At 38.6% G+C, this 10,727-nt stretch overlaps 1 protein-coding gene across 1 annotated transcript in view; it reads left to right on the plus strand.

The window, feature by feature from the left end:
- The window catches only part of jak2b (Janus kinase 2b), a 28,211-nt gene extending 20,161 nt beyond the window's left edge, over positions 1-8,050 (plus strand). The window contains exons 15-24 of the mRNA XM_044329514.1: positions 146-284; positions 1,099-1,250; positions 1,486-1,636; positions 2,152-2,288; positions 3,179-3,368; positions 3,773-3,897; positions 3,998-4,170; positions 4,479-4,596; positions 5,999-6,112; positions 7,189-8,050. Of these exons, the coding sequence (XP_044185449.1) occupies positions 146-284; positions 1,099-1,250; positions 1,486-1,636; positions 2,152-2,288; positions 3,179-3,368; positions 3,773-3,897; positions 3,998-4,170; positions 4,479-4,596; positions 5,999-6,112; positions 7,189-7,296 (1,407 nt within the window). The 3' untranslated portion in view covers positions 7,297-8,050. The remainder of the gene's footprint in view (positions 1-145; positions 285-1,098; positions 1,251-1,485; positions 1,637-2,151; positions 2,289-3,178; positions 3,369-3,772; positions 3,898-3,997; positions 4,171-4,478; positions 4,597-5,998; positions 6,113-7,188) is intronic.
- Positions 8,051-10,727: the final 2,677 nt, after the last annotated feature.

Below are 10,727 nucleotides of genomic sequence, written 5' to 3' on the forward strand. Positions count from 1 at the left end.
AGTAAAGCGGTTGTGTTTTTTTATAGCTACTGCAAAAGTTAAGAGAGTTCTCATAAAGGCTGATACACAAATTATGATTTTAAAAAACGATTGCCTGATTGTTCTCTTAGTGTTACCGCTTGACTCTCTATTTCTTAACCCGCAGGAGGAAAAGCATCTTGTCCACGGGAATGTCTGCGCTAAAAACGTTCTCCTGATCAGAGAGGAGGACAGGAGGGCTGGGAACACTCCCTTCATTAAGCTGAGTGACCCTGGCATCAGCATCACTGTCCTGCCTAAAGACAGTGAGTTGATATCCGTCTTCCGCTTAAAGGACAAGTTCACAGTTTTTCAAGTCTGTCTTAAAACAACAGTCAAGTGTCCATATGAACAGTGAAAGAGGTTTTCCTCGCTCTAATCATTCCTCCTGTTCATACTGGCTATTAAAAGATCCCCTTCAAATCCACAGTGTGTCCACACAGTCATTTTATGCAAAAATGCATTTAAATGTTTATCTGACACTTATATGAGGCTTAACCACTAAAAGGACTGTAACGTTGAAAGATATCTACTTGATTTGACTAATTTGGACGACTGAAGCTTCATATTAGCTGATGAAGGGATCTTCTTATGGCCGGTATGAAGAGTAGGAATTATTACGGCAAGAAAAAACCTATTTCAGTGTTCATTTGGGCTCCTGACTGTTGTTTTAAGACAGACTTGAAAAATTGTGAACCCATCCTTTAACTACTGTAAAGTAATACACTTATTCTATCAGAAGGGGGCAGCAGTTAGCCATTTAACAAGGCTGGGATTGAGATAATACCTGTTTGCATCCACCTTGCACTGGATTACTTAATTTTGTTTGATGCTTAGTTAAAGGAAAAATACTTATTTTTCAGATAAATTAAGTTGTAAGTCACTAGTACACTATTATGATAAAGGAGAGTTTGTTATGCAACACTGGATTCTCTTCTTTGCTAGCTGGAAAAAGGTGCCAGGTGAAGTGCAGAGAGTTCATTCATCAACTGAAATCTTCCCTTAAAATTTCCAGTTATTTAACTGAAATAAGAAAATCACTTAAGCTGCAGCTGATTAAATGTTTTTGTTTGCGATCAGTCTTAATTGAAAGAATCCCCTGGGTGCCCCCTGAGTGCATCAAGGACCCTGCCAACCTGAGCCTGGCTGGAGACAAATGGAGCTTTGGCACCACACTATGGGAGATCTGCAGTGGTGGGGAGAGACCTTTAGCAACACTGGACAACTCCAAGGTAGGGCCGCGTGGTACGACCCAAGCGACCTGGAGTGAGATAACAAGTTTCCAATTCCAACTCTCAGAGAAAACAGTGCAGTGCAGTGAGATTCTACACGTTAGCTGAAATGTTTTGTCATTACGTAGCTTGTATACTGTATGCTTATTATCTTATATTATAAAACATAATTTTATCCATCTGTGTCCATTCTCCATCCACACAGCCACTTTTAACCCTCGATTGTGTGTTACAGAAAAGCCTGTTCTACGAGGACCACCACCAGCTTCCTGCACCAAAGTGGACCGAGCTGGCTAATCTGATTACCAGCTGCATGGACTACGAGCCCACATTCAGGCCCACATTTCGCGCTGTCATCCGTGACCTCCACAGCCTCTTCACACCAGGTGGGGTTATACATTTCACCGAGCCGGGCAGCCAAACCGCTCCTATTAGTGTCACAATGTAGGGAATGTAGGTCACACCAGTGTAGAATCTCAAATATCACACACACACACACACTGTGACCACACACATTCATCATAGTGTCTTCAGAAACATGTCGGTGAAAAGAGAGTCTCTACTTCTGTCTTAATTAGGTCAGCATCAGCTCCTAATGGCAATGAGGTGAGGAATGAAGAAGGGATAGTGATCATTTCAGGAAATGTGATTGTCTTCTTACCGGGAGTTAGACCAATTTCTGAACTAATCACATAAAGATTAAATTAATTTTCTTATCTAAGATTTGATTAGCTTAACTTCACACAAACACTGAAGCAGGGAGACCAGTGATGGAAAGTCGAGTTCAGCTTGTCAGAAAATGCTGAAACAACCTCAGAAGTGACTTTAATTATCTCAGTATATGTTGATTTACCTCATTTTTGGGCTTGAATATACATGATTTTTGTCTTTGTGTCCCCAGACTATGAGTTGATTGTGGACAGCGACATCCTGCCAAACAGGACGGTGGGCTCTGGCTGGACGAGCGGGGGTTTTGAGAGTCAGGAGCCGGCTCAGTTTGAAGAGAGACACCTCATATTCTTACAGCAGCTGGGCAAGGTACGAGGAAGTGTGACATCTGAGCTTTTAAGTGGAGGTCAACCCATGTTGATAAGATAAGACTTGAGACCCCGCTTCCTTTTGCAATTCCTTTGAGTTTTTCAGATTTTTCGTCATGATTTCAATGGAAACCATTTTTGAGAGCGAAAAAAAAAGAATTAAGTCTTTTTCAATATGGTGCTTCAGTGCCAATTGCTAAATGTTTTTTATCTGATATACTCTGAATTAGAGCTGCAACAATAAATCAATCAGTCAATCGACAGAACATTAAAAGGCAACTTTTTTGATAAGCAATTCATCATTTCAGTCATTTTTCAAGCAAAAATGTCAAATAATCTCTTGTTCCAGCTTCTCAAATGTGACAATTTCCTGTCTTTCCTTGTCATTTATGATTGTATATTGAATATTTTAACATTTTAGGCTCTGAGTCAAGCAAAACAAGCAAACTGAAGACATTACCGTGGCCTCTATTTTTAACATTTCATAGACAAAACGATGAATCAAGAGGATAATCATTGGATGAATCAATAATGAAAATCATCATTAGTTGCAGCCGTAAATGAGTACATTCATACATTAATGAATACATGTTTAGTGTGGATTTCCTCAGAAGAGATAGAACCAGAAACCCAGGCAGTTTTTGTGCCATGATGTAGTTAGGTCGATCATTATTAGGTTGATCTTAATCTTCATATGAGAGGCATTATGGGTATTATATCCAGATCTTGATGAATTGATTATTACATAGTAAACAAATAACTTAGATCCTGACATTTTCTTTGGTCATTTGGCCTTCAGTCGTTTACTCATTTGCAGATGGAGTGACATAAATCAAACTAGGAGTAAAAAAAAAAAAAAGACATCTCACTCGAGTTGGTTTTCTGTTTCAGGGAAACTTTGGCAGTGTGGAGATGTGTCGGTATGACCCACTTCAAGACAACACGGGAGAGGTCGTCGCCGTGAAGAAACTCCAGCACAGCACCGCGGAGCACATACGAGACTTTGAGCGAGAGATCGAGATCCTGAAATCTCTCCAGCATGAGAACATCGTCAAGTACAAAGGCGTGTGCTACAGTGCAGGTACGGTGATTTATGGCGTCACTCTAGTTTACCATAAACCAACAGACAGCAACTGCAATAAATTTGAGTATGACTTAATGACCAGGTTTTCAAAGGATGTCCAGCGAGCTCATAAATCTCACTATGTATACTTAAATATGGTAATAAGTACCTTTGAACCATATATTACTGTAGTATAAAGATTTTTTTGTGTGTGTTGGTGAGCATCCACCCGACTTGTCATCATTGTATCTCTCCATATGTTACTATAAACCAACTACATCAAACAAAATCGTGTTGGTATCACTCTGCTCAGCATCACCCTTAATATCGACGAATGAGGATAATACACTTATGAGTTGTCTGATCAATGAAAATCTGTAAGTTCAGTAGTTTTTTTTTGTTGTTGCTGTCGTTTCTCTCAGGACGACGTAATCTCCGTCTCATCATGGAATATCTGCCGTTTGGAAGTCTGCGAGATTACCTCATGAAAAACAAGGAGAGGATCGACCACAAGAAGCTCATGCATTACACTTCTCAGATCTGCAAGGTACTGAAGTCTGTCCAGCTTCTGTCACACACTCTCGGGAGCTACTGACCACCGGGGTTACTGATGCAACTATTTTTTGTTTGTTTGTTTGCTTGCACAGGGTATGGAGTACCTGTCAAGTAAGCGGTATATCCACAGAGACCTGGCAACACGAAACATCCTTGTGGAGAGTGAGCTGAGGGTGAAGATCGGGGATTTTGGCCTCACCAAAGTTCTGCCTCAGGACAAAGAGTACTACAAGGTCAAAGAGCCAGGAGAAAGCCCCATATTCTGGTCAGACATTATTATATACTGTCTATATTTACCGCTCTGTGATGTTTTGTTCTGTCTGTAGCAGAAGTTTTTCTCTCTCCTCATGATGCTGCACCAACTGCTGATACTAAAGAAGTGTTTTATTTTAAAAATTTGTGCACATTTTCAGATTTTTTTTAATTCTCAGAATCGACATTTTGCAGTGTTTTAATGTTACTCTGTTGCAGCTAACACATAATTCAGTAATATTAATAATTCCTGTGAGAAATTTTGAAGTCATCTTGTCCAGCAGAACTGAAACAGGCAGTAACAAATGTATTACTTTATAGGTATGCCCCCGAGTCTCTGACTGAGAGCAAGTTCTCTGTGGCATCAGATGTCTGGAGCTTTGGAGTGGTGCTTTATGAGCTCCTCACCCACAGCGACAAGAACTGCAGCCCTCCTGCAGTAAGTGACAACACACACTCTGTCTTTCACTGTGCAAAGATTATTTTAAAAATGTTGCATTATCCAATCTCTCCTAAGTGCTTCAGGTTTATCTGTGGTTTTAATTGCTACAACAAAAAACAATTTAAGCACATTTGTTGTTTTCCGTTTGCCATCCTACATTTTTTTCTCATCACTCTGTCCTCATTTTATTCTTCTTTTAATGTGAGACTGTAGTTTAACTATGTGAAACAACTCTTGAGAGACAAATTCATGGAAGCGGCATCTCTGTCTCTATGATTCTTTCAAAACACTCAAGACTTTGGTCAGGAACGGTACAGGCCTGAATGCTTGATCTCTACAGTGAGGGGATCCAGTGGCTCTGTTATGCTTTAGGGGGCATTTTGCTGGCATGGTTTGGGTCCACTTGCCCCCTTAGAGGGAAGAGTCACTGCAAATCAATACAAAGTTGTTCTGAGTGACCACCTTTATCCTATGATGAAACATTTCTATTCTGATGGGAGTGGTCTCTTTCAGGATGACAGTGACCCAAGTCATAGGACACGAGGGGTCACTGAATGGTTTGATGAGTATGAAAATGATGTGAATCAATGTTCTATGGCCTTCGCAGTCACCAGATCTCAACCTAAATGAACACCTATGGGAGATTTTGGACTGACATGTTAGACAGCGCTCTCCACCACCATCATCAAAACACCAAATGAGGGAATATCTTGTATCTTGACTTGTAGAATCAATGCTAAGGTGCATTGAAGCTGTTCTGGCAGCACATGGTGGCCCAACTCTTTACTAAGACACTTTATGTTGTTTTTTCCTTTAATTCGTCTCCTGTCTGTAACTTAACCAGAAGGAACAGACATTCCAACCTGTCAACATTTTACAGGCAGTTCATGTAGTTAATCAGTAGTTCATGTTCTGTAAAAAAGGAGCAAACAAACCCTGACAGCAGTCAGCCGCTCCAGGGGAAGAGGTTTTTTACTGCCTCCTTTGCTTGAACCATCATATATCAAAGTGTGTAGAAAAACGAGGCTACCACTTACTTACACCGCTAAATACTTTCTGACATTTAACAGCTTCCACTGATGTAAACTGCTGACCACCTGAACCAGTAATATAGTGTGTGTCATGTATGTTTGCAATGCAGTTAATCATGTTGACATCTAAATTGTACATGCTTCTACATACCACACCTGACAAATGACAAACTCACTCATAGAGGTCATACCATAGTTTGATATTTTGACAATTGTGGCATTTCTCTGTTCATGTCAGTCATTGCTCAAGTAGTCAGGACACTAGTACTCTTAAATTTGGAAATCACTCCTATTATCTATAAGGATCTTTTTGTTCTATCTGAATTTGATAGAAACCTTTTTAAATCTTTCGTCACTTTCCTCCTCAGGTTTTCATGTCTATGATGGGGAATGATAAGCAGGGACAGTTGATCGTCTACCATCTCATCGAGCTCCTCAAATCAGGCAGCAGGCTGCCTCAACCTCTGGGGTGTCCCACAGAGGTAGGAACATCTACTACTGTTTGCTCTATGAGAGCTACAAAAGGGATCCACTTGTCACATACATGTACACTTACATAATGTATACATATAGTACACTTAAACTCATACACGCATCTACTGCATACGTGAGTGCGTACACATGTGCAATGCATTCCACACACAGACACACACATGCATGTGCATGGACACAGTCTGTTTATATGTTCAGTCCAGACTAAAGTTTCTCTACAACTTGGGTAGATGACCATGAAATTTTGTACGGATGTTCATGGTCCCCAGAGGATGAGGAGAATTTTGATCAGTTCTTTGGTTTATGACCAAACACCTGCAAAACTAATAACATTCACATCAGCCACAGCTGTACTTTACTGTTTAGTGCTAATTAGCAAATGTTAGCATGCTAACCTGCTAAACTAACAGTAACAATGGTAAACATTATACCTGCTGAATAAATTGTCATAGTGAGCATGTTAGCATGCTGACATTTAGCCTGACAGAGCTGCTAGCATGGTTGTAGACTCTTTAGTCTTGTTATCCATTTGTTTGTTTAGCTGTTTTAATCTGAATTAAAAAAGCTAACCAGGGACATGGGTTGCAAATTAGCAACATTTGTTGCGTTGCTTCTTTCTGTGTAATAATGTTTATCTGTATTGTCCATGGTAAACTAACTCAGAAAGAGATAAAAATGCAAAGACACATTTTTATGCATATTGTTTGAACTAAGTTGACTGTAACATCAATGTTTTATTTCTCCTGATATAGACCTTGCATGTTCTCTCCATTTAAAGAAAGCAGACCTAAAAAATGATTTATCTTTTCTTAACCGTCTCTTTTGCTCCTTTGGTGTTAAACAACTGCATTTCAACCTGTTTACCAAACACAAACATTTAGCCTGCAGTTCTCAAAATGTTGCCATCAGGAATGACTGACCTGTAATTGTGTGTGATTTTGTTGTTTGCTCATCTCACTAATTCTTATTTTATTTAATTTTGATTTTTCAAATAGTAATATTTGATGAGTGATTTCTCTGAGCTCTGTGCTAAAACAATTGTTTCTCTTCCTGCTTTGTCTCTCAGATCCACGAGATCATGGAGGAGTGCTGGGACATCGACCCCGGCTTGCGTCCTTCTTTCAAGGAGCTGGCCTTGCGCATCGACCTGTTCAGGGACAGTAAGGAGTTTTAAACAGAGAATCACCTGAAGTGCCATGCTCCTCTACAACCGACACGCTCTTAACGTTGTTGCCCTTGTTGTGGCAAAGGAACAGAGGCCAAGAGTGCCAGGGTCAGGCAAAGAAACATGTGACTGGAAGAGTGGTCGTTCCAAACTAGGACCAGCTCAGAAACGACTGCCAAGGTGCCTTTTGAGCAAGGCACTCAACCACTACTTTCTGTAGTGGAGTGGCTTAGTGGTCAGAAGGAGAAAATGTCGACTTGGATGCGTCAAACTGGTGAAAAAGAGAAAATGTGTTCGGTCAAAACTTTTGGAAGCTTTTGAAGAAGAGTTCAAAAGTTTGTGGAGACTGTGAGTAGTTTATTGCCAGATCTAAAGCTAGAGTTGCTTGTGTCAAACAAGTTCTCTGTGTGTGTGAAAGGGTGCGAGAGAGTATGTGTGTGTGTGTGTGTGTGTGTGTGTGTGTTGTCCATACAATCAGCTAGCAGGGCTAGCTCTCGCCATCCCCTTTTCCCCTCGCCTGAAGGAAAAATGGACTAATAGAGTTTTCTATGTATGTGTGTATATACCTACAGTATATTTGTGTACATATTTCCAGAAAAATTTTATAATTTTATAAAATGAAAATATAGTAAATACTATATTTGAACTGCCAGCAAGATGTCAGTGTAAATGAATTACATGCAAAGGTGATTTAAAAAATCTGTTAATTGTTTTATGTTTTTATTGTGAGAGGTGGTGTGAAAATTAAAGAAGTTTAATTCAACAGCGCATCTGCTCATCGCTCTGGAAACTCTTCCTCGCTTTAACGTATTATTGAAAGTGCTGCACTGCAACCAGCTGAGAGGTTTAATATCAAAATAATGTTTCAAAATGAAAATTTCATGAAAAAGGAAATGATACACAAAGATTACAAACAGCACAGAACTGCCACCCTAAAGGCTAATTTATGGTCAGTGGCTCAGTGTCATTTAACAGAGACTAAAACGTCGCCAACCTTTTTTTAAAATGTATGCTTCTGCGAAAGGTTTCAGTCGTCTCCATGGTAACCAGGCGCTATCCTCTGGCCAGCTTATTTAGTCACATTATGTCATCCCGACCGGGGCTAATTAAACAAGGACGTTACAAGTTATCTAAAGTTACAGACCAAAAAAATAAATAAGGAGGTTAGATGAAAACCACAGTTTCCATGGCAACGTTAGTAACACTGCCCAGTCAAATTGCGTGACAAACTATGACGGCACCCGCACCTTAACAAAATTCAACAGGTGCGCGACATGAAAGGAAAGAGTTAAAGGACACTCTTTTCTATCAAAATACGTTATTTCTGTCGAGCGACCATAAATCAGCCTTTAGTAAAAAAAAAATATGCCTGAACATTTTTCTTGTTAAAACACGAAGATATCTTTGTTTTAACCAGAAAATATTTGAAGATGTATTTCCTTATTAAGAAATACTTTTCTCATCATAATGATAACATTTTCTCATAATAGTATGAGTGTTTATTATGACAAACATCCATGAGCTTGGTTCTTTCTCTGCATGCTGATGACAACCTCATCTAGGTTGTTTAGTAAGAGCAAAATTAGTTTGATTTTAGTTTGGTTTTTTTTATTTATTATTTTATTTCTTAGCCCAGAAAGAAAATAAGACTTCATGAAGTCATTCAAAACTTCAAGCATCCATTTCAGCAGCAGAAACACTGAAATATTAGACTTTATCTCATAAAAACAGCAAACACCTTTCTCCCAGGAGGAGTATTTATTCTCAGAAGGAGAAAATGTCCTCATTTTAACGTGAATAAGCAACTTTTTAAAATTAGTTTTTCACGTTATGAGAAAGTTTTTTCAATTCATTCGAAACCCCTGTCATTACAATGAGAACATTTTCTCAGTATAATCTAGAAGCTGAGCAAATTTTTTTTTGTCATGGCGGCAGTTTAAAAATATTTTTGGGACACATCAAATTTGAACCATCTTGGACTGTTTCATTTAGCTGAGTAACTTCCTGTTAGTGTTTTGATACACGTCAATGATGACAGAAACCTTCCCCAACTCAACCTCGACCTGATCACTTAATTCTTATTCAGCAGCCATAACTACCTAGAAAGGTTTTAAGTTCCTTGCATAACTGTAGGAAATCCTGTATCATTGACGTCATAACTTTGAAACAAGAGACTGGATGTAACATACTCGGTTGACAAGTAGTGTCTCTCTTAAATCATGAAAGCCTCTTTTCTAGAGCACGATGGGTTCAAGGGAAACTCATCAACCACAGTTGATGGTCTAAACAGAATAAAAGTTAACATTTTAACTGCAAATATTCATCGCACAAGAAAAGAAGTTGATCATACAGTTGACACAAATTGAACTGGCCAGCTGGAGACTTGGTTTGAAGTCACCCTGCTTAAATGTCCAGTTAGCATATCAGTGTCTGTTTCAGTAAGTTGAGACTAACCTTAAAACTGCTAGAAAGACTTCAGGCATTACTGTCAAAGTTTATAACAATCGTTTGATTTCTCTCATGTGATACAGATCAGTGTAGCTGAAGCTCTAATCCGCACCACAGCCATGAGCAAGAAATCATTTGAACACTTTAAACCCTGAGAGCACTGACCGTGTAGACTGTACTAACGAGGCCTCATTATGTAACTGCAGAAACAGGAGCAGGGACCATGAGGGGTTTCCAGAAAAATGTTAAAATTACGGAGTAGAGAAGTAATGTTCAGAAGAGGAAAGTTTGTGTACAGACAGTCATCAAATGAGTGATAAATACTAAAAAATGTAACAATAAATATAACAAAAGCTAGTAAAAAATTTAATCTGTGACTAGAACCAGTGGTGAAAAGTAACAAACCACAAATCTGGGGTACTTATAATTACTTAAATGTTACTTTGTACTCCACCAACTTCAGAGGAAGGTATTGTTGTTTTTTTTAACCTGGTCGATATTTATTGAAGCTTGTTTATGCCAAAAAAAAAGGAGGGGAAAAAAATAATTTTAGAAATGATATATGAAAAGAAATACTCATGGTGAGTCAAAATTTTGAAATATTTTGTCATAATTTTGAGATAAGTCAAAAAGTTGAACTTGACATTTTAAATGAGATATTCTGATATTCTTTAGTTAATAAGTCTGAATTACTGTGTGCTACTGTACTCAAATTTTGAGATAATTCTGGGATAAATCAACATTTTTATTTTAAGACAATATTATGGTATAGTAAATCGCAGTTAAGATTTAGAAAATTACTACCAAAATTACATTATATGTCAAAAATCTTGACTTGGGCTACTAGTTCAGAGGGGCACAGTTTTGGCTTATCATGAGATCTTCTATTTTCATGTAAATAAAATGCCTACACGCATCAGTAATGGATAAAAACAATCCAACTATAAACAGGCTTTGAGGAAATAGTCAGTCTGCTTCTCTTCTCAAGTTGA

This window comes from Thunnus albacares, chromosome 2, assembly GCF_914725855.1.
Source record: "Thunnus albacares chromosome 2, fThuAlb1.1, whole genome shotgun sequence".
Lineage (NCBI taxonomy): Eukaryota > Metazoa > Chordata > Actinopteri > Scombriformes > Scombridae > Thunnus > Thunnus albacares.